Source organism: Cebidichthys violaceus, unplaced genomic scaffold (assembly GCF_023349555.1).
Source record: "Cebidichthys violaceus isolate CVI_PGR_0920_01 unplaced genomic scaffold, fCebVio1.0.p SCAF_21, whole genome shotgun sequence".
NCBI classification, from domain to species: domain Eukaryota; kingdom Metazoa; phylum Chordata; class Actinopteri; order Perciformes; family Stichaeidae; genus Cebidichthys; species Cebidichthys violaceus.
The window spans coordinates 12,269,495-12,294,118 of record NW_027176384.1 but is presented as its reverse complement, the minus strand read 5'-3'; the positions used below and the strand labels follow the sequence as shown (position 1 = coordinate 12,294,118).

The 24,624-nt window shown below is 43.1% G+C and overlaps 1 protein-coding gene across 2 annotated transcripts in view; it reads right to left on the bottom strand.

Annotated features, from left to right (window-relative positions):
* iqsec3a (IQ motif and Sec7 domain ArfGEF 3a) overlaps positions 1–24,624 on the bottom strand; it is a 45,150-nt gene that overhangs the window by 16,476 nt on the left and 4,050 nt on the right. For both annotated transcript variants that reach the window (XM_068717426.1, XM_068717428.1), the window contains exons 2-5: positions 19,242–20,506; positions 10,860–11,021; positions 5,928–6,050; positions 1,545–1,711 (exon numbers count right to left, since the gene is read on the bottom strand). In XM_068717426.1, coding sequence (XP_068573527.1) covers positions 1,545–1,711; positions 5,928–6,050; positions 10,860–11,021; positions 19,242–20,506 — 1,717 coding nt within the window. The remainder of the gene's footprint in view (positions 1–1,544; positions 1,712–5,927; positions 6,051–10,859; positions 11,022–19,241; positions 20,507–24,624) is intronic.

Sequence of the window (24,624 nt, the reverse complement as noted above, 5' to 3'; positions counted from 1 at the left end):
CTGAGACACCGCTGAGACATCGCTACACATTATGGAGTCGGAGGGAGTGGACGAGATGTCCGGGGGGGGGAAATGTGTGTAAAGTGTCAGATAAATAAGTGACTTTCTTTTGTTTTTGCTGAATGCCTCTTTCCTTGCACTCCTCACGACTTCACTGCTTGATGTCTCTTTGCATGGTGATTACTGTTGGTTGGTTGGTGGTCCAGACTGAAATATCTCAAATATTGAATGGATTGCCATTTTGCTCAGAGGATGAATCTCAATGACATTGGTTATCCTACTGTCATTCATGGTCCCCAGATGATAAGCCCTACAAATAACGACTTTGGCGATCCCCTGACTCTTCTTAAAGCTGTATGGAACACATTTGTTTCCCTGGCGATATATTACAGTAACTTTGGTTGCAAGTGGCGCCATCGACACGTCAAAAATTCCATTTGTCTAATAGTTTGATTTATGACGAAATACCTGAAAAAAATGGTGAAGTGAACTTTGTGTAAATCTGAGACCACCCTCTCTATCCAGCAACTGAGACGCTGCAATTTGCATTTTTCAATGAGCTGACATAAAGGATTAATTTATGGTGGAGGCTGGTTTATATTGTGTTGGCCCGTTGTGGAATAGCTTTGACACCGACTTTGTCTGTTTTTAATTGAGATAATGAATGTTCTGTGGTTCTTCATTACTATTGGTTTCTGGTGCATAATTGCATTTCACCTCAGTCAATTAGTTGATTGAGTTATTCTTCTGTCAGTGTGTATGAGAGACGTGATGGAGAAAAGAGAAGAGGATAAAGAATCGGGGAGAATACAAACCAGGACAGACGGCTGAATAAACGGACCACATGATATTCTGACCGAGACAAAACAAGATCAGAGAATGCGAGGAGAAACGGAGGAAACCTCGTCAACTGAGCAGAAGACAAATAGAGCGGCCGAGAGAGAGTGGCATATTTTAATTTGCATAAGACGCCGAAATTGATTTCTCAACTTAATTTAATTGTGGGGAACAGTCTGGGTGAATCTATTAAAGTTGTTCTGCATCGACCTCAGCGTTCCCTGATTGATCGCGCAGAGGCAGAGCAAAACTACGACGCTCTCGTCTCGTCCTCAACGGTCGGCGAACGAGCATCTGTCTGCATCCGGGAGACAAGAATTACAGGTGCTTTCTGTCGGTGTCGCTGTGAGTTGTGAATGCATGAAGCGAGGCCGGCAGGGATAGAAATATTACCTTATCTTTTTATTACCTGAATTTATGCAGGGAGGTTTGATTTAACACGGATCCAAACACTGTTGGACACTGACTCACTTTCACTGATTCGTCTTGTTGAAGGATTATCGAGTATTACGGATTGTTTTTCACAGAGTAGTACGATTAGAACTATTGGGAAATAGTCACAAAATAATAATAGTAACAATACTCTGATGACACACAAGCACATAAACACACCTATAAACAATCCAACATTGCATGAGCCGATTATGTCAACTAATTATTGTCATTAATGAGCCTCTGCAGACAAGCTTACATGCTGTGTCACTTACCCCGTAGGTTGCGTATGAAGTCCTCCAACATCATCTTGCGGTCGGGCTTGATGTTTGGACTGTACATGTCAGTGTTGAGCAGAATGATGGCAAAGGCCAGGATGAAGATGGTGTCCGGGTTGTGAAACTGCTGCACCACATCGGGGTTACACATGCAGTAGCGCTGACTGTTAAAAACAGGAGAATACAGAGTAAAGAAAGTGGAGGGATGATGAAGGCAGGTAGTGACATATGAGGAGGACGCAAACGTGTCGACATGACAGAGAGGAAGGAACGGGAAGGTTCGGTTTTTGTGAAGAAGAGGTGAGGCCAGTTTGAGGGGATGATGAGTACAGAGAGAGATGAGATAGAAAATGATATAAAGCACAGGAATAAGAGGACAGATGGGAAAAGATAAGATGGGGGGGGGGGGGGGGGGAAAGACACATAATATGTTATCCTAACGCACGAAATGCATCCTTCAACACACTCCGTGCTGATGAATGCCTTGTCACGAAGCTGAGCATCAGAGTGTCGCACAGAAATCCGAGTTATGGCTTCAGTTTTGCTGCCTTTCAGCAACGCTGGGCCTCACAGTGGTCGCTCCGCTCAAACGGTGTGTCTCTCTGTGGAAGCACATTTGTCCCACTGGATTGGATGGTTACGTGGCTCGTGCGCTACCTAGGATGATGTCGACCCGCGCAAACCTTCACCGAGCCGTATTTAAACATCCCTCCAACATTTATGGGCCTGGATGCTGGATTTATGCAGGTTTGAAATATGAACATGTTTACTTTTGGTACTTCTGCTAAAGAACGCGACAGAGGCCAGGCTCATTTTGATGTAGGTCCCAAAAACAAAACAAAAACACAGCCGTAAATATAAAAGGTTTAGAATGGAAATGCCTCCACGTTTTGTGGTTATGGGGACCGTGAATCTAACAGATTTGTAGACACCTACTTCTGGTGTGTGCTTCAGAAAGAAGTGCCCAGAGGAGAGAGAGAGAGAGAGAGAATTTATTCCTCTGTGAAGTGCATGGACACTTCCTGGTTAGGGAATGAATAATACAATAGAACAACTTCTACTGTGTGTGAGTAATCAGACTATACAGAGTAAGAGGGTGTGTGTGTGTGTGTGTGTGTGTGTGTGTGTGTGTGTGTGTGTGTGTGTGTGTGGACCCTGTGGGCTCAGTGCTGGCGTGTGTACTGTAATTGTTACTTTAATAAGTCATTATTTCCATTGGGGCTGTAGCACCTTTTTGCAGACCCACTGAGACGCATTATTGGAATCTAACATCTCTGTGGGATTGAATAAAGACACATATATATATATATATATATATATATATATATATATATATATATATATATATATATATATATATATATATATATATATATATATATATATATATATATATATATTCATGGTATGAATACAGTAGGTTCAGATCGTCATACACTGTTTTTAATGTGCTTGCAAGATTATCAAAAAGGAAAAAAAGAGCTTTTTTTAAAAAGAAATCTGTTTATATATACTGTATATGTTGTATTAAGAGCGTAATTTCCTACTTTTGTCGTCCTCACTTTTATAGTTTGTAGTTTGATTCTTTCACTAAGAGATCAATAAGCCGTGTCGTCCAACTGTCCAACCACCAAAATCCAGATGAGTTGATCAAAATGTTAGAAATGCCTTCACTTATTACCAGCTGCCCTTCCTTATTACTAAAGGTTGTCAGGGCTGTATGCAGCTTGTGAGGAAGACTGCAGACACTGAAAAAAAATCCCCAAAACACGATGCATTTTTCGGGTAAAATAAGTCATTTAGCTGGTTTGACAGATCATCAGGGTTTGATTTTGACAATTTGTTTTTTTATTCAACATAATATAACATAATAATATTGAATGCATTATGGTGTAATACAGCAAATTATGTGGCTCTTGTTTTGGTATACGCACATTCTTAATTTAGTTTAATCATGACGTATTTGCGAGATAGTCATCTATATAAATGAGGAAAAATGAAATGTATATTTCTGGTATATACTTTTTTTTTGTTACTGAAGAGCCTCTGATTTAATTGTGTCCCCCCCCCCCCACTTCTAAGTGTAAGCAGCAGCGCTTCCGCATGTGCTCGTGGTGTACAGTATTTGTTTTAGCCTGGTAATCATAGGGCTTCACACCGATGCTTATTCATATCTCGGTGTCTGAAACCCGCGACTCCACAGCAACCAGCAATTATGATCTTGTCTGTAAATCCTCATAGCGCCATGCAGTGAAAAGCCTCAATTTGTGCTGCTTTCTAAGTGTGCTCTTACTCTGCACAGACAGACATCGACAAAATGACTAACGGAAAAACAACAACAAGGCGGTAAAACGACAAATTGCTGCTCAGCGAGTGGATTTGGCTGTTTTTCAAATTTGGCACACGCTGCCGTCTTCCAAACTAATTTCATTTTTTTTGTTACAGATCGCTAAAGATGGCGTAATCCAACAGTCATTATGTACTCGGTGAGGATGGTGCAAGATTATACATGGGCGCATGATCTTTATCTATAATAACCATAATAGAAAATAGAGCAAGTGTTTGTGACTGCAGGGTGAGTATAAATACGGATACTACGCTGTAATGCGGACATGAAAATATAAACTGAATAAATGTGCAGCGTTGGGAGCTGGCTCATATTTGCTCATTCATTAGCACACTGACGCAGCAGATACTGAGGCTGCTGGCTGCTTTTCACTTTTACCCTCTCTCTCTCTCTTCCACTGCTGCTTCAAATCCCCTTCACTTACTTTGGAGATTTCTCTCTTTCTCTCTCTCTGTGTGTGTGTGTGTGTGTGTGTGTGTGTGTGTGTGTGTGTGTGTGTGTGTGTGTGTGTGTGTGTGTGTGTGTGTGTGTGTGTGTGTGTGTGTGTGTGTGTGTGTGTGTGTGTGTGTGTGTGTGTGTGTGTGTGTGTGTGTGTGTGTGTGTGTGTGTGTGTGTGTGTGTGTGTGTGTGTGTGTGTTTGGAGGCATATCAAAGCCCAGGAGCAGGGGAGGCAGGCACAGAGAGGCAGTGGCGGTTACGCAACGCTGGTTATTTATAAACCGTCCTCCCTCTCTCCTTTTTCTCCCCTTCTTTCCTTCCTTTTCCCAGTTTGTGTCCCCTCACCCACATCGTGCCCCCCCCCCCCCCCCCCCCCTCTCTCTCTCTCTTACTCCTGATAACACACAGAGCCAGCCTGATGTCCAAACCTTACCAGTGCCAACCTCTCTGCCCACTGACAATGCTGGCGTGTTTTTGCTCCTCATTGGGCACCTCGACAACAGTGACAGGTGGTTGTTACTCCAGAGGGGGGCTACGGCAAACACTTAGCATTAACACACAGAGCCACAGCTGCACTGCAAATTGTCTCCCTGCCGCGAATCGTGGCTAAAAATGACACGCTCCCTGGCCATAGATGGGGGCTGCATTGTCAACATTTTACTGTGGCGGAAAGGGAAAGTGTGTTTGTTGAGATGAGGCTGTGTGACTCGACTGCTGAGATCATACCTGGGTCACCAATATTCATGCGTATTTATGTTCACATGGTGATTTGTCCATTACTTCTTCGGGGCTTATGTGTGCGTGTCCGCGTGTCTCTTTTTGTGTGTATGGCTGTGGATTTGTTTCTGATTAAATCTAGTCATACTAGCTTGTTTTCATGTTCCCTCTTTGTGTATCTGTCAGGCGTTACAGCGCTCTTTGATGAAAAAGATAGTGAAGCCTGAGCTCACGTCTCACGTCTCACAAATCCACATCTGTACCTCCTCAGCACGTCTTCAGAACTTGATGTATGCATATTTCATGATCAAACAACCTGTGAATTGCATCGTAAAGCCCTGCAAGACAAGTTTGGCCCAGCGGTAACGCTTGAGTGAGAGTGTATCATTTCATTTTTTTTACATCCGCTCAAATATCAACACATTTACATTGCAGTACAAAGTAAATGACACCAGTACAGGACAAATGAGGGACATTTTTCATGATAATTATTAATATCGGACTCCCTCCCTGACTCTCTCTGCACAACAATGTTTCTGAAAATTAACACTTTTGTCACACCCATGGTCAAATATCTTGCATGTGCGATATAAATAAAACAATATTAATATCCATATCTGCCAATAACCCCCCCTAAATGCTACATGCTGTTCCTTAAGCTTGCGTCCTGAGTTGGTTTAAAAACGCTGTCTCCGACTGGCTTTTTAATATTTCCACCTTTTTTTTTAACTGGACAAGAAGGGAAGAGGTTTAGGGAACGGTTGGAGATTACCACAAGAAAAACATACCCAAATTTGGATTTTGAAAATGGCCGCTTACGTGCAGAATACTGAGAGATGAACCCAGACTCTCACTGCAGGCACCGCTTTTATAATTACCTAAAGGCCTCGATAAGACGCTCCACCTTCTGGGCTTCTCCCTGGACACGAATGTGGGCCTGAAACTTCCTCAGCGCTTCATCCAGCTCCATGCCCGAGAAGTCCATCTCGTCCACCACACAACTGTTGAGCACAGTAAGGAATGGATGTAATACGGAGGCAGCAGTGGAATGGAAGACACAGGGAATGGGGGAGGAAAACATTAAAATTCCGAGCGATATATCAACATGATGGCAGAGGCTGCCCCTTCACTGGTGGATGTGTGGATGTACACCTAAAGATAAAAGCCCACTCCTCTCCTCCCCAGTCACAGCACCACTCTGCTTACTGCAGCTGTTAGCCACGCACGGACACCGGGGATTAGACCGGACCCGGCTATCTTCATCGTGCCTCAGCCGGCAAGACAAACATGCACACGTACACACTTACAATCCCTCAGAGCAGAAAATCCTCCCTATTACCTGACAACCCCGGCGTAATGACTTTAATTAAAAAAGCAAAATATCCTGCCCAATGAGTTCAGGTGGATAAATACAACGTGGGCAATTTGGAGGTGAAATGAGGCTTTGAAGTGAAAGGTGACTTTAGGAACGAGTTGGAAGGTTTTAAAGTTTCCCTCGCTTTGATGTGAGGTGTTCTGCCGAGGTACAAAGTGGAATGATAATCGAACTATGAAATTAAAGTCTTTTTCAACACCCTCATCGCCGGCTTTCATGCGGCACTCCAAACCCATCCACACTAGTTCAGGATCATCTTTGCCTCGGTTATTATCAGCCCATTGATGGTTCAAAGGAAGATGATCTCTGCTGATCTCACATTTTTTTATTGAGTATGTAGTGATCATTTCTGTTTGTTGGACTACAGAAAACACTGGAGTGCATACGCACACACACGCACACGCACACACACACACACACACACACACACACACACACACGCACACCACGTGAAGATGGATTACTGTGAACAAAGCGAGTTAATGAGGTGGGTACTTGACTGTGACACATGCTGCTCCAGCAGAAAAGAGACCGATAGCTGAGTCTACAGTACTTCCTGACGCACCGAGTATCACAACATGAGATCACTGCAAAACCTGCTAACAACAAAAATACCATGAAGTGTATACGATTTCATTTAGTACCAACACCAAGTATTACAAGAATTACACCTATAGCAGTCTTATGTGTTTCACTCCAGTCACCACTACTGCTACTGTAACTTGACAAACAATATGTCTACTACTACTACTACTACTACTACTACTACTACTACTACTACTACTAGACTTCTGCCACCACTAGTACTATTACTACTATTTGACCTACATAGGTCTACCATTACTACTACAGCTATACTACAACTACCACAGCTACTATTCTTGGTACTACTTGTCTTAATATTACCGGACTCATTCACTTCCCCTTTAAATCAGGTTTCACAACCCTCCCATTCAGACCACTTTTTTTTTTTTAATATTTCCTCCCTCCTTTCTTTCCTTCGCGTTCGAAGAACCAAAAATCAGTGCTCGCGAAGAGACTGCTTCTACACTCCGAGTCTCGACCGCCCCGGTACCCTCCTGCCTCCAGCTGAAACCAGTCAACATTGCTCTCCTCCATCCATTCCTCCCTTCCTCCCTCATCCTTCATCCCCTCAACCCTTCATCCCTCAGCCCCCATCCTTGCATCCCTCGTCCTCTTTCCAGTCCCTGAATCCCTCCTACATCATCATCGCCTTATTTCCGTCTGTAATACTATTCTAAACGCATATTTGGGGTTGACTTTGTTAGTTGACTGCTATTAGTACAATATACCGGAAGCTGCTACTTCTAACACATGTACAAATACAACTGGCACTTTGATAATAAACTGTGTATTATGTTCCACAAGTAATTGGATTTAGAAAACCTAATCAGCCTAATGCTTTTTAAGGTAAAGCTTATAGTACACAGTGCCTCTGACTTGATCAACTCCCTTGGCTGCCGAGCCTCTCTCTCTCTCATCGCCCTCTTCATGACTCACTTCCTCGCACCACCACCTCTCTCTCTCTCTCTCTCTCTCTCTCTCTCTCTCTCTCTCTCTCTCTCTCTCTCTCTCTCTCTGTCTCTGTCTCTGTCTCTGTCTCTCTCTCTGTCTCCCCTCTTCCCCGGCTGTCACTCCTTGTTTATGTAACGTCAGACGAGATGCTCTCCAGCCTAAGTACATCAGCCGTCTCCTTCCCCCTCCCACCTCCTTCTCATACACACTCAAACATAATAACACACACACACACACACACACACACACACACGCACTTAGCTAACAATGTGTGTGTACACGTACTGTTATCACGCATACACTTTGTTGATCTGTATACTGTAACCTGGCAAGGGGATACACATCACATCTGTCTGCATAGCAGGGCTTAAAATGTGTGTGTTTACAGAGCTCAATGGCAGGTACACACACACGCACACACATAATGCAAATAAAAGGAAACAGCGGACCAGATGGAGCCATATTTTGAGCAGCCAATGAGCAGATGACAGTCTGAAAACAGATTTTGTTTTTCCTGCTAAACAAGTACACTACATTATCGGTAAATGGCTCCTCGGGGTGCCACATTTCTTGGAGTCCATATCTATAACCACAATTTGGCTTAATTTACTTGAGACGTTTTAACTGTTGTTGTTGTTGTTTATGCTCGGAGAAATGTGAAGAGGATGAGGCACAGCTTGATAGGGAGAGGAAGAAGATTCAGGAATACAGGAGACAACATGATGGAGACCCGCATGCATTCACACCCTCCCTACACACACAAGCCACATGCTTTCTCTCACACACTCACACACACACACACACACATTCGAGCTCAATAAATCAACATGAGAGATTTCTTCACTTTAGACCGCAGTCCCTCACCCGCTCTCCTGTGACAACACTTTATGGAAAGTGCTCTCACACACACACTTTGCACTCTGCTACCACGTTCCTCTTCAACGTCACTTCCACTGCATGACTGCACTGTAGGAAAATATATATACTGTACATCTATATGTCCCAACGTCACCTGCGCTGAGGTACGTCTCCGCTGTTTGAGGCATTAAAAGCATATCCTGTTAATCCGATGTATTTGGAGCCATGGCGGCGTCCATTTAAAGTAATATGGATATTATATGAGGGTGGCCTGGGGTGAACAGCTTGGCAGAGTGCTGTGCTGTGGGTATGTCTGCCCTTGCAATGACTAAAAGTGTGTTCTAGGTTTGATAACTTGGGACAAAAGAGAGGATAAAAGAAAGATCGGCGGTACGTCCTCCGGGTTGATATGCAAATTCCCAAGTAATTGCTGAATGAGAGAATGTAATAGAATAAAAAAAAAAAAAAAGACAATTACTGAGATAAAGTAAGGAAGTTCTTGAAAGATAGAAAAGAGAAAGAACTTCAAAGAAAATAATGGCCATCAGGTTAATGACCTGGAATGAAACTTACAGGGGGAAGTGAGTCATGTGTGCAGTCTTCACATGTATGTGATGAGTAATAAAATAAGGAGGCATCTCTAACCCCATTGCTTTAATGTGTATTTTTTTTTTTCCCCATTTATTTTTGTTCTGCTGTAAAGAACATACTGTACTGCATGATAACTAATCACAAGTATTACTCAGCCTGTGAAAACATTTGTATACTGTCTTTTTGTGGCTGTGGCGGAGCTTTTTTCAAGTCTGAGAAAATAAACTTATCTGAGCTTGACGGTTTAAGAAGAAAATGGTATTAGTTGCATTATGGGGGTTTAAGGATCCAGCTATTTTAAGTTTGCCCTATAGGGACTAAGAGTCAGGATATCTTAATTGTCCAAGGATATTTAAAAGGCAAGCTCTGGCCCTCAAGCTTGTAATTTGAGAAACCTGGTAAAACCAACTAATGAGGTGCATCATGGGAAGTGTAGGATTCAATGCTTTTGAAGCTTGCCCCATATATGAATTAAAAGTCTCTGGGCATCTGCTGTTTCAATATTTAATCTGTCTCATGTAGGTCAAGGTACAATGTGTTACCACTGTTGTGCCCCATTAAAGGCACAGCCTTCTGACCTTGGCCTGATTTCTAACATATGTAAGTGAAATTCAGTTGAAATCAGCACAACACTATGGAAAAGTGCCGTACACCAATTGAGGATTCAGTCTTTAACTACATATTGTAAGCTCAACACAGTTCTGAGTTCATTAAAACAATGACTTCTTCCTAACTTTTTGAAATGAAAAAGTGAATGCACAAATATCGCAAACAACCTCTCCACATGGTTGGATTGTATTCTCTCACATCCCATCCACTTCAGTGCATCTCCCTGAAGCGAACATCATTTGATCTTAACTGGTGGTTTAGATCTAATTTAAAGATGGCACTAGCCAAAACCACGGGTAAAAATACCAGGAGCTTAATTTTCCTATGAAATCTCAAAAACAATACATATTCTATCAGATTATTGTCGTCTTTTCAGCTTGTTGTCCTTCCTCTACAATTCTGTCTCGCAAGCCAACCTAGATTTACAATTGGAAACGATATGAGGGCTTATTTGTTGGATGACAACACATCAATTTTAGCTTGTCTTCACTTTGTTCACTAAGATGAAATATAATAATCCAATGTCAATGTCTGCAAAAGTAACAGCTTGGCTATAATTTAGGTTTCACATTTAGGTTTCAGGGAACCGTCTGACCCCAAAATGGAGTTGAAAACTGTATATCATCAAAGTACATTGGGTTCAGGTATCAACATGACTATATTGTGACTAGTAAAACTGAGGATTTTCCGTGTGCTAAATTCTCTATTGAATCCAGTCCTGCAGTTGACCCCCGACCCCTGATCTCCCAGAAAATGAAGGGATTAGTAAGGAGAATCCTCAATTTACGAGGAGCGGTAAACTACCGTAAAACGTGCTCGAGAAATAATGTGTGCTACTCACTCTAGGACATCTCTGTTGAAGGGCTTCTTGCTGTTTCCGAGGAACTCTCCTATCATCTGTCGGCTCAAGCCTTTCCTCTGTAGCAGAAAGTGGGCAACGCCGATGGGTGTGTCTGGGATGAAGCCTCGAGAGATCAGGAACTGAAGGCCCTTGTCCGGGTTTCTGAAACAAACAAACCAGAGCAAAGGAAAGGGACTGAATGAGCGAAAGGAGTCTGTCCTAAATATTGGTATTAGTAGTGTGACAGATGACAAAGTAGATCCTTTTATTTGTGTATTATTTATCGATTCTAATGAATGCTGAGAGAACATTAAGGACATTTCATAATGCATTCTTTTTTTTAAATATTGTGGTAATAAGAGTCATGGTCGGAAAATGTCGGGTGCTTACTGTGCATACCTGCTAAAAAAGTGATAAAACACACTGGGCACAGTCTCATCTGTATTCATTCCCATGCTGAAGTACAGCATTCATTAACAACTGCTAAACAGCTTGACACTCTGCTGAAATCAGAGGACACTGGCAGAATCATAATGTCTTATCTGGGATGCGGCCTTAAATCCCTGCTTGTATGCACACAGGCGTTCCCAGGTAGGCTGGAATGAAAAGGGTCTAAGATTTGCTTTCGTCAAAGTTTGGTGACTTTTATTTGTATTTTTTCATTACTTTGATGACAAATTGATCACCGTGATGAATTACCTCTGTCGGGCCACTCCAAGCCGATTCTAAAACCCACACCAAAATGTACATCATCCATTGACTACCTGGAGAATTGAAAATCAGCCTAAAAATGTAATATGGTTTTGGAAACAGTGAACAGTATCATCATAAGCAATAAAAACACACTGTTATGCTGCTTCAGCCTTACTTTTTCTGGTATGACCTGAGCTTTTGGAGTTAGCTTAATGTTTGCAAACTCTAAATAGATATTTTGTGTAACTGACATCAATAAGTCGAGCACTACTGTTACACTATATTCAAGCATTCATAAATTGTCCCTAGTGGCTCACTTTGAAGCAGGACAAGGTAACTTTTGAGTGAAGACATTCTAAAAGTTGTTTTTATTGGTTTTAGAAGGTTTTTCTTTGAATGATTTATGAAGGAGGGCTAGCTTAATGCATGCAGAAGCTGTTCACCTACATGCACCTTGTGGGCAGACGAGGTTGTTTCTTCGACTATAGCGAAAACATGGCAAAAACCATCGGCAGGATCATTTATATGCAGACATAAGCTAACACAGATTGTATGTGTGAGTAGTCCATGAGAGCATCTATTTGGCTGGACAACGAGGAGTGCTTCCATGCTCGTGCCTTCCGACAATTGCCTAAACATCTCATTGGTTTCCATGAATCGCTGCTTTTGAAAGTCATCTCCTCTCCTATGATCCCATCAGTCGTCTTGCTGATAGTTTTCAGCTGACTGCGTGGCAGAAGTTACGTATGAACAAGGGAGTTATATCGTAACTATTTATAACCCTATTAGACACAGAAGAGAATTGCTCCAGGGAGGCTACCGCATCAATGCCACAGCTCTCCCTCTCCAGTCTCCATACAGTGTTTAAACCACAGCCTTTACATAACAGAGCAGTGTGTGTGTGTGTGTGTGTGTGTGTGTGTGTGTGTGTGTGTGTGTGTGTGTGTGTGTGTGTGTGTGTGTGTGTGTGTGTGTGTGTGTGTGTGTGTGTGTGTGTGTGTGTGTGTGTACCACAGCTAATGGGTTTATAAGGCGAGGGCGGGACAGAGGGGAGAGGAGAGGGGATAAAGGGCAGGATAGACGGAGGAGGCTGGAGGAAAACCAGACAGAGCAGATGTGCGGGAGTAGGAATGTGAGGACAGAGAGGGGGGGGGTGCGATGAGTGAGGCTGGACTGCCTCAAAGCATCTGCTGCGACAGCCTCAGCACACACACTCTGTTTCTGGCTCGCCCTCTCAGCCGAAGGTGATGTCTCGCCAAACGAATTTGGCAGATATCGCTCATTTGATGTTTGCCCAACAACAGATGGATCACACATGGCGATTATTATTCGGACGTGGGGGTGAAGATCGGGAAGGGAAGGAAAGGGAGGAAAAGATGCAGGATTGATGGATTCTTGTAAGAGATGCAGAAAGAGGTCGTCCTCATCGGACAATCATTAGCCCTGGTTGATTGTTGGAACGCTGAAAACGGTCACGTTTCCATTTTCAATGACATGGATTGCCTTAACAACCATAACCAAATAGTCTTTGTCTCCTAATCGTCACACAACTTTTTGTCATAGAGGTGGTACATCAGAAAACACTGAAGCAACAAGTGCAACATAATGAGACGCATGCACACAACAGAGGAGTGAATGCAAATCTCAAATAAACTACTCCATTCAAAGACCTCTTTCTTCCTCACACACACTTCTTTTTTTTCCATCCTGGACTCCCACCCTCATCATAAATACAAACATCCACTTTTATTGGCCCTCTATTTTAGATCTATTTGAGGCCGCGCCTCAGAGCTGTGTTTTACGGCCTTTACAAGTGCTGAACTGTCAGCACTGTGTGCTGCCTACGCCTCTAGATGCACACATTTCTGTTTCATTACTAAGCGGTGATAGATTGATGGCCGGTTTGCGCCGCTGTGCATTTTTTCCGAGCGGTAATACAATTGTGTGCTGTGACTGTAAACACTTCAAAACTCTGAATCATTACACTGATGGGTACTTGCTGTCTTATGTATGCCCGGAGCCCTGTCACATCAACCCTGCAGGCTACACGACACATTAAGATAACTCCCTGAATAAACATATTTATCTTAACCCCGACCTTTTCCTGAACACTAACCAACTGCGACAATTTCAAGGAACATATCCTGTTGTAGGTGTGTCACATAAAACTATGCCTACTTGGTTTATCCGTTATCAAAGCTAACTTTAACTAACGATTTGAGCTGTTCATTCCTTAGCTTTAGCATGACATTTTTTTTTTTGTCCTTGCTTGCCCTGTGTTGCCATGGAGGTATGACGGGGAATGGATGGAGGCTGGCTCCTGTTTTATTCCCATGAAAGTGGTTCAGTGGCAAAATGGCTTGACTGCAGAGTGATACAATTACCCGGATCTACTTACGATCCAAGCGATCAAGCGAACTAGTCCTGCCGCATTCCTGAGAACAGCAGCGTGGATTTCGCTATTAGTGCATTTTACTTTTAGGTCCTATTGGTTTAAATAAGGCCTTTTTAAGTGTTTGCACTGGGAAGTTGATTTTCCTAAAAAAAAAAAAAAAAAAAGGATCCACTGATCTGCTCTCTGTCTCTTTTCCAATGTAAGTCTATGGGAAAAAAATCTTCTTGCGTATCACATGACGGACCCGGAAGTTGTAATTCCACGGTTTGGCCACTACGAAGCATTTGCTTCAAAGCCTGACGCTCTTCCTGGGGGCTTGGTCACGACAAATAGCATTGAAATGGTACAGCTGACTCCACGCATATCTTCTGATGAAATTGTAATTTCTCTTTTTTTTCCTCCAAATCAGCTGAGCTACTCTTGGTTATCTTCTGCAGAAGATAAATTAGAAATGTATTCTCTGTCCACCATCTGGATTTCGGAGTTCGTAATTATGTGCCGGGTCATTTAGCACCGAGGGCAGAATGTTAATGCAGGCGAGGCGAGTGTATGCACAAACAAACGAGCACAGACCCGCACATGGTTTTTTCTCGGAGCTCTCTCCTCCTGGCGTCAGGGTAACCCTCTCGAGGAGATGGGAAGACTTCACTGATCTGCGGATCTTAATGAGCCTTCCCTGACATATGCATTCAGATCTGCCTTTCTCTCTCTCTCTGACTCTCTTCACACTTGTCTCTTATGCCACCTTTTATTTAATTCATAAAGCTCTGCTGGCGCTCCATTTTCATGCATGATGGGGAGTCGATGTGATTCCCCGTGAGCTGCTCTGATGTCAATGCTTTCACTACATGCCTATTATTTCTGACCCAGTAGTGCATACATATCCATCCGTACAAAAAGAGCAATATACTCAGGAATATGTCATTTATGGCACACCTCACATCCTCCCCTTCTCTGTTGAGGGTTTTCTATCACCTCCCTTGTGTGATGGCAGTTGTCCTTGACACACACTTCAATGTAGTCATTGTTATTCCATACACTCTCAAGGTGGAAACTTTATCAAGCGCTCTCTCTCTCTCTCTCTCTCTCTCTCTCTCTCTCTCTCTCTCTCTCTCTCTCTCAACCTTTCACCCCCTCTACCTTTTTGTGTCCCTTTCGGTTCCTCTCTCTTGCTTTTGCACTCCATTTCCATTACCCCCTGTGCCATTTTATTCTTGTGCAGGCCGCTGCACACACACACACACACACACACACACACACACACACACACACACACACACACACACACACACACACACACATACAACTTCAGACTTTTCCACTCTTTAATTTACTTTCTCCCCTAGGATTCTTTGACCACCTGCTGCAAGATAAACACACACCTACACACACACCTACACACACACCTACACACACACCTACACACACACACACACACACACACACACACACACACACACACACACACACACTACATTACCTAAATGTGTGCATATGTGTGTCTGCATGATCAAGCAATGCCCACGTTTTAGCCCAAAGCAAGCGCCACTGCTTAAGATGCAAAGGATGCAACAGCGCAGGTATTAGAGGGAGGATGTGAACTGGTGGAACTAATAAGCCTCAAGCTTGATTGCCCTCTTTCTCTCTCTCTCTCTCGCTCTCTCTCGCTCTCGCTCTCTCGCTCTACTCTTATTTTTGTTAGCACTTCCTTCCTCATTCTGTCTCTCTCTCTCTCCTTGAAGCCAATGTATTAAAAGTCAGCTTATCTTTCAAGGTGTTTGATTTGGGGAATGAGAAGAGGGGATGATAAATAAGTTTCATAGCTTTTTTTCTACATGTCATTTAATGAAAACTGGGAGTTTTCATTAAACAGTCATTACAAATATGTACAGTCCTCACTTCCCCTCTAAGGATAAAATCTGAACAAACAGATGAATGCTATAGCCAAACTTTCTGTGCCTCTCCAGCTGCCATTTAGAGTGACACTATCAGAGTGGACGTGTCTTGAAAACTAATTGCACAGCGAATAGTAAAAATAGAGTCCACCGAAGTGATCTTTTCTTTATTCTATCTGACAGGGAATTTGTAAGTAGACGTTGAAATGTCATGAAGGGAGCAGAAAAACCCTTATGTCCTTTGTTACATTAATGTGGATATTCTGATATATAAATAATATTTGGAGTATCGATGCCAGGGTTCAAGTCTCAAATCACAGCTTGGATTCTGAACTCTTCTCCCAATTTTAATAATTACATTTTTTTGTTTGTTTTGGCTGTCATTTTTTCCCCCTCATTTGATCATGACTAAATGTTTCATTTGGCAAACCATAACTCTGTCAGTAGTTTTACTGCATTTTGACAGTGCTGCTGATGTGCACAGGGGAATGAATCTCTAATTCTTTATGAAATTTCCGAAACAGATGAGTTAATATCTGATGTTAATTGCTTTTGTAAATAATAACATAATAATGTAACTTCATTACAGTGTTTATATAACCCACCTCCCTCCTTGCCATTCACGTTTTTTCTTTTCTTTCCTGTATTTTGTTTATTTCCCCTGGTAATTATTTCCTCTCCAGTAGCTGCACAGCTCGTTCCTGCTCCTCTTGTTTTCAGTGTCACGCTCCAGCATTGAGTCAAAGTTAATCGGCTTTATTGTGCACTTTTATTGCGCTGCAGAGCTTGGCAGTGAGCAAAAAGATAATGGGTGTTCATGAGCTCCAATCTTCTGAATTTCTATGAGATGGCTTAATTGGGGCAATATCCTAACAAAATCTTGTAGTGGTTTTGCACCCAAGGGAACGCAGTGTATTTCCTGTTGAAAGCGGGATATTCTGGAAAGCAAGGAGAGCTTCTACAGAAAAGGTCGAGGTGGCAGTGACAAAAGAAACTTGGTTTGAAATGTTAACACATTTTTCATTCCAGTTCCCAAGATGCCGGTTCACACAGTGCTGAAGGAACTTTTAATTACATTCACGACTCGCAGCAGAATGACTAATGAGAATTTTAGGCTTTGTGGATCATTGCCATTATTTTTTTTGGATCCACCCCTCATATGTATTCCGACTGATTGTTACCTAGCAACTCCATCGGTGGTTGGGTTCAACTTGAAATACGTGCGAGTGAGATCAGTTCATTTATTAGAAAACTGCATGTGGGGTGGTAAATGTCCTCATTTAAAGATTTCTTGCAAGACATTGTAAACAGTCATGTGGTTACAAACCTTTCCAAAAGGAGAATTTAAAGTGTTGAACAAATAAAATAGCGGCTGCTTTTGAGATCTAAAATCAGCACCTATCTCAGATTTTGTTCTGCCATTTATTGTATGACGTAATTGTTAACATAAATTAGCATATGCGTTATGTAATATGTAATACATCTATATTTTAGAGCTTCTCTGAATATGTAATGCTTTTTTATTTCACGGCATGACAACTAGCTTGGAGTCATAATTCACCAAGCGTTCAATTTTCTGCCACAAAACTGAGTGAGTTTGACACGCATCTCAAGGAGTCGGTGTTTCTCTCAACAAATCAGCAGATTTCGTCAGCGCACCGTCGTCACCACTGCATCAGCTTTTTTTTTTTCATCTATCTCTCGCTGCCATGTAACCGCCTTGCACCTGTCTGGAGCGCGTCCTGGGACGTTCTTATCTGGTTTTGACTTTGTCACTCTTCACTCGGCAGCGGGGGGGGAGAACTGAATTCACAATGGCTCTAAAGCTGCAAACATAAACAAGCTTTCCAAGACGGAAATGTTTTTCTTCTGCTGACAATTTGTGACGCCACAGTGGAAAGTGCAGTGGGAGTTGGGTGAGCCCAATAGTCGGATACAAGAGTTACCTGTATCGCTGTGGGTTCCTGGCATTTCAGGCAAACTTTGAGATCGGAAATCAAAACCGTGGATATATAAAGAGAACTGGAGGTGGTGTTGCATCTATGAAAGTTGCTCAGTGGCGGATGAAGTAAAAACAAATGTAACTTCCTGCGTGTAAAATGACCTACTCCTTGACATCTATGGGCCCATTGAGCAAGCCCACTAGCATTTAGCATTTAGCCTTTAACCCCGCCTCCCATCTGCTCAGCCTCTGGCTCGTTCACATGGACGGCAGCAGGAAAACAACTGTGGATTTCGGCGATTATGGAATTTTACAACTTTAAGGACATAATGATTTAAATAACTGCCATCTGTGTTTGTAAAGGGAAGTGACATCTGTGAAAAAGTGCTTTTGGTCCCAATGGCATCACATGACGGACCTGGAAATTGTCCAAGGTTCGGCCATGGCAAGAATTGTCTTCAAAGCTAAGAGCTCTTTTTAAGACATTAAAAAGTTAACTGGAGAAATCATTTAGCTTTAGTAGCTAGCTACAGCTGATGTTTTTTTCTACCTTTTATCTAAAATCAACGACCAATTGTTTAAAAGATCACAAATGAACTTGAGTGTCACTGTCAGCATCCCCTGCATTATGTGCTGAACAAAAAGCTTGACAATATCTATGGGGGGTGTGGATCTTATCCAAATGTCATTTCCAACATGTCAGGGTATGTCTGATTCCTTCATTTCACTCCTGTCCTCGTAAAAATCAGTCCCCACACAGCTCTGTGTCTCAGTAATTCATCCCAGTTTTGATTTGTCTTCCTGAGAAGAAAGAAGACACCTCAGATCCAGCTTGGGACTTGGGCTTCATTCTGTTTGTTCTTTCGGCACAATGGGGATCTGTGAGGAAAAGTGCTTTTCTTTGCTCTTTTGAGTCCAGAGAGCCACATCAAACTTCAGGTATACTGAGAGGAGGGGTGGAGGTACAGACTGTTAATCTCACTGTACAGTATTCTATCTCTTCCAATATATCCTATCATTTTTCTTTTAATCTTTCCAATAGTAATCAGAATATATATATACTCATTTAGCCCCTCTGTATACGCACATTTTCACTTAAATTTGAGATCTCACAAGAGGAACAATCACATTACCAGACTCTGATTAGCTGGCAACGCCTGCACTTTTCTTTGGAGTGTTATGTCCGGACTAGCTTTGTGTGTGAAAAGATAGTTTTAAAATCCTACTCTGGCATACTTTCCATTTTTTGGAAAAAAAAAAAGGCAGAAAGGAGTAGCTCACCAGATTTAAAAAAAAAAAAAATAAGTAAAGTTTCTGTCATGTTTAAATCTCTTTGTGATCCTTCATTTTTAGGGCAGTAAATCATGGCTAACCAGATAGCAATGAGTCAGAGGTGATACCATGATTGTAAATCATCTAAACACAAAAGAATAAAAAAAAATTCAGTGGCTACTCACACATTGAAGAGATTGAGGCCGATGCGGTAGAGGCGTTTTCGCATGACGTCAGTGGACAGCGTGGGTGATTTACAGCTGGCGGGGTTCTCACAGTGGTAGCGTGGCAGGCTGAGGATCATGGCCTGCAGGGCCTCCTTGGATGAGGCTTCAGATGTGGAGCGTGCCTCTGTGGACGTGCTGCTGCTGCTCATCTGCTCTGAGCTGTTATCTGCAGTCTCAGAGCTGCACCTCTTGACTTCCAGGGGCGCTGCCATGGGCAAGCTCCCCAGCAGCGGTGGAAGGACGTGAGGGGGCTTTGTGGGTGGTGGCACCACCACCACAACTTCCTCCGGGCTTTGAGGAGCAGCCATCTTATCCAGAGGGGTTAGGGGAGGCTGATCCTCCTCCCCCAGCTCTTCTTCACTCGGTGGAGGAGCAGGGAACTCAACATCCTGCTCGCCTTCTTCATATTCTGATTCTGGGGGTGGCGGGGGCTCTTGTGGGGGCGGCGGTGGATCTATGGGTTCGGCAGGGAGCTCTGCAGGGGGAGGGGGGGGTTCTTGCGAGAGGCCAGGAGGAATGGAGACCGGAGAGGAGTTTGTCGTTGTGGAAGTAGATGTGACCGCCGTGGAGGCTCCTTCTTGTTGGACGCAGCTGCCGAGGGTGACGGTGGACGATTCCATGACTGAGGATGAAACACGGAAGTTCTGGCTGTCGAACTGCACCGTCACATCCCGGAACGCCATCATCAGCTTGCTCGCACTTCTCGAGAGGTCACTTGGGTCCAGTGGGCCTTGATGAAGCGTTGACTCTCCCCCAACACATCCTTCTCCTCCATCTCCTCCTCCTGCTGCTGCCGCAGCACTGAAGGAGTCGGCACCGAACTGATAGGTGCCGCCTTCTTGCAGTGAGCACATGGTCTTCAGGCTCCAGTTGCTGAGTGCATCGTCTATGGACTTTGCCAGTGACTGGACCTGTTCAGTGAATGAGTCCTCCAGGTCGGTCAGGGAGCCACCAACTGTGGCAGGCAGAGATGGCGATCGCACCAACGGGATGCCTGTCAAGTTGTAGCCTTCTGCCAGGGCCCGTTCAGCAGAGAAACCCTCCGTGTTTTGCACGCGGACCTTGCGCAGGGAGATGCGTCGAGGCAAACGACTCTCCAGTAGCGAATTGCGGATCTTCTCGAAGTTCTTGCTGAGCTGGTACTGGCGGAAGGCAGTCTGGATCTTGCAGGCAGCACGGCGGGAGATGAGGTGGCCACCGTATTTGTGCTCTAACATTTCGATCTGAAAAAGAGAAGAAAGAAGAGAAAAGGAAAATAATGAATTGCTGGAATTTCTGTTGTATTTTTTATTTATTTACAAGAAGCAGCTAACGGCTTATGACCTGTAGGGGCAATCTGCAATTATTGAGAAAATCATAACTGTCTCAATAATACATGACAACTATGGCTGTGCATTGATTAGAAATTGCAGAACAACCACAAGATACACACAGATTGGCAAGTCAAAACATTGCCAAGGACTCCCATAATCCTCCTTTTTCAGGGATGCTTATATTAATGAAAAGGTCCTTTTTAAAAAAAAAAATCATTATTCTCCTGCCTGTCACTGTGGTGCATGGGAGATGAATATGGCATATGAGTTGAATGTCAGTGTGAAAAAACAGGTAGAGTGATGAATGGGATAACTGTGGTGGGAAAAGAAAAACAAATAGGAGATGACACGGTTGTAAAGTCCAATTTTAGTAAGAAGCAGGCAAAAAATATTATAAATAATATTAAAATAATATCCTCACATGGTTCAGTAATTATTTTCTGCGAGCAGGCCTTATGATGCGTGTTCTGAACCTACATACAGTTTGGTCAAAGCCACTGTTTGAAAGAGAGCACAGTAAGTAAGGCTGACTCACGGCATTTGGTCAAACTGTTCATTTCCTTTGCAAATAAAACTCAATCTGTGAGAATTCCATAGAGAGGTCCTCCACGCAACTTTAAATTGTCTGAAACTGAACAAGCCATTAATCTTGCCTGTGAAAAATTGCTCAAATACTGTGGGAAATAGATAGAGATGTAATATAGCCATTCTTATCAGGCAGCAGCTCAAACACTAGATGAGACCTCTTTTGAGTTTCCCAGAACAATCAGGGTGTGGGTATCTTTGGAAGTGCCCAGAAACTGCTCTTATCTTCTCCAGTCACTCTGAAATCCTTTTCATTCAGACTAAATCAATGACTATAATTCTGTTTCTGTTCTAACAGCATCAAGGGCACGAGTGTGGAGGAGGATTCAGCTTTGAAATAATAGCAGTGTCACCTTCTGTCATTTTACAAATGTACTACGCTGCATAGACAGTGCACATTAAAAATCGCATTTAATTCTGGGAAATAGAAATCCTTGCTGTTCCCTCCCACGGTGTTTTCTTCAGGGGGCTGGTTTTCTTTGTATTGGGGTGATGTGTACATGAGGATTAGCGTGGCCCAAGTAAAATATCCCTCCTGTAAAATCGAATGCCATTGAACGAGCGGTTACGGCCTCCACGATGGATCAAAATGTGACTTTCAGCCGCTAATCTCCCTTCGCTTTAGTACCGGACAAAGTCACCCAACCACCTCCTGATAGGCTGTAATGCCTCGAGGGTTTGCAATTTGTGATAAGTGGTTAGTTCAAGATGCAGCCTCTGCCGTTGTCACTGGAGGAAGGGAATCACATACAAAGCTCTTTAGAAAAGTGGAATGACACTGAAAATCCATCTTATCTACTCCATTTACATTTCACTGCAGAGCCTCGGCGAGCAAAGTGAGACGTACTGAGAATATTAAGGCGGTGTCTGAATAGGACGCTGGTTCGCAGCTCTACTGTATCTGCTGATGGCGTCCTTCTCATTCGCTGTCAACTCGTGAAGACTGGTCGAACTCAGCCTGAATATTCATCTTTTTTTTAATCAGGATTGTTCTCTAAATGACAAGGTTGGCCTTATCGCAGTGACTGCGCTCCAAAATATACCTTGTGTGGCTTTTTTTTTTTTTTTTTTTTTTTTTAAAGACAGGCACAGAGGTAATATGATCTCATTACTTAGAAAGGTGTCCCTCATCAAAACAAATTCTGCAAAGAGTTCCACTGCAGAGGTGCCCTTGGTAGTGAAAAAGGGCCGTCAGTGTAGCTGCGTTTGATTAAATGTGGCAGGCGAGCTTGTTTGTTTTGCCTTCTGCGTAAGCAGGTTAGGGGACGATGAATAAAGCATTTGGGTCGCGTTGCTTTCTTTCTGTCGGGGTGTGTGTATCTGATACACTTTGCCACTCAGATTACAGCCACCAGTACGAGCTGGGACATGATGGATGGAGAGGAAGAACACAAGATTTCATGCTAGTGTGAGACTATAGATGTATACTTCTGGTTTAACTTCTTTGTTGGAGAATGTTTCACCAATTTGTCATTACTTGCAGAAATACACCCAATATTCACTCTCTTTTAGCTCGGTTTTTGGTCTCTACCAACTCCTCAGGGAAATATCGGACACTTTAGCTGTTAAATGCTTCACTGTGTCTGCCGGCTAGTCACTAACTGTCTGTCTGCCGTCTGGTGCTGAGCAGGTAATGTACTGTGGGATTTTAGAGCTTTTTTTTTGTTTGTTGTTGCTAAAAACAGCTACAGCTGAAAACTCCAAAGATGCGAGCCAACAGCTAATCGATGAGCTGAAACTATAAGGGCACGGTCACACATGCTCGTATGAGGCGATATTCACGCTGAAGGTGGGCGGTGCTTAGCGGGGTCAACCACTCCCACTTCTTTGCTATTTGTTAATAAGGCCGCGACTTCGGCGGTCAAAGTTCACCAAACTTGAACTCCACGTGACGCGAAAATGCACATTCAGCCGAGAGGAGCTGCAATTTTGATACGCTTCTTCTTGCTTGACTCGGAGCCTACAGGATGGATGCTGCAGTAGAGGTGGGGCTTCCGTTTGATGATTCTTGTGTTATTACAGACTGATATTTATGGCCACAATAATCATGGCATAAATAATGTGCATGCACATCCCTAGCTGCCACTTGACAAGAGAACGACGTGTAAAAAAAGGGCAAGATAAAGAAACGGCAAAAAGATGGATGATCTGAGCTCTAAGGAAACAAGAAAACAAGTGCATTGATGGGAAGGTAAGAAGATAGAGAAAGAGGTGATGAGACGGACGGCCGCGCCAAGAGTGGCACTGCTGAAAATACCCCACATTAGCGGACTGTCAGTTCTACCTCTGATCACTTCACTAAGCGCTGATGGAGAGAGATTATTCCGGAGAGACTGTGCTTCGAGAGCACAGTGATGGCACTGCTCTGTTCCACCAAGGTCTAAATCAATTTTGACGGGCAGATCAGCGCCATGCTGACCTCATGTTCCCCTTTTGAACGAGGGGGAAAAAGATGGAAAACGAACCAGCGCAAAGCGGTACGACACGGCACTGTGCAGTTCTACATATACTTAGAAACGGCACGATACTACTGAGAGGAAAAGGTGTAATTCTTTAATAAAGGGGAAGATGGCGCATGGAAATATTTTAAATCAAGGACATACAAAGGAGCAGATCTCTAAAACTTGTGAAGTGAAATCGGCTACACATCCACAAAAAGGGGGGGGGGGGGGGGTTAATATGAGTGTAGATATTTCAGTTCATGGTCACATTGAAATGGAAACGCAAGCTCAAATGCGAGTTGCAGGAGCAGAGGCTGATTTTCAGATACCATCAGATGGTGATGGTGGATATCGTGGCTTGAAATCTGGGACTTTTTTCTGTCTATGTATGAAATATTAATACCCAGAGGCTCTGGAAAAGGAATGTGTTTTAGTCTGGCAGTGTTTGTGCCTTAAAAGAAAATGTGTCTCAAAACAAAAGGTCAACCAAAAGTACAATACACAGCATGGAGAATATTTAGTCATGTGCCAAAATTTGTTTTCCCTTCCTCCTCTTTTCAAGCATTACGAGATTACATATCATGCAGAATACTAATTACTAATTATTTATAATACTAGCTTGCGGTAAAACAGTTTGGTTGTTTGTCACTGAGGCAAACAGCAGCAAATTACTCCCAATTGAAGCATTTTGGAAAATATTCTTATTTGCTTTTTAGACATGGAGTTAGATGAGAAGAGTGGTGACGCTCGGCAAGAGAGCTCATGAGTGTAGTTCCCAAAATGTCACACTATTCCTTTTTAAAAGAAAAATCAATGCCACAGGAGCCTGACAACATGGCTGTCCAGAGGGAACAATGCACTGCATTTCCTTTTTTAGCCATGATCTTTTAGTCCCTCCTTTTTTAAATTTGCGAGAAAAGGCTGACGTGCGTAAGTAAAACAGCAGCTTATCAGATTTCACATGCTGCAGAAATAAGGGGCGATATGCAAAGCCACGATTAT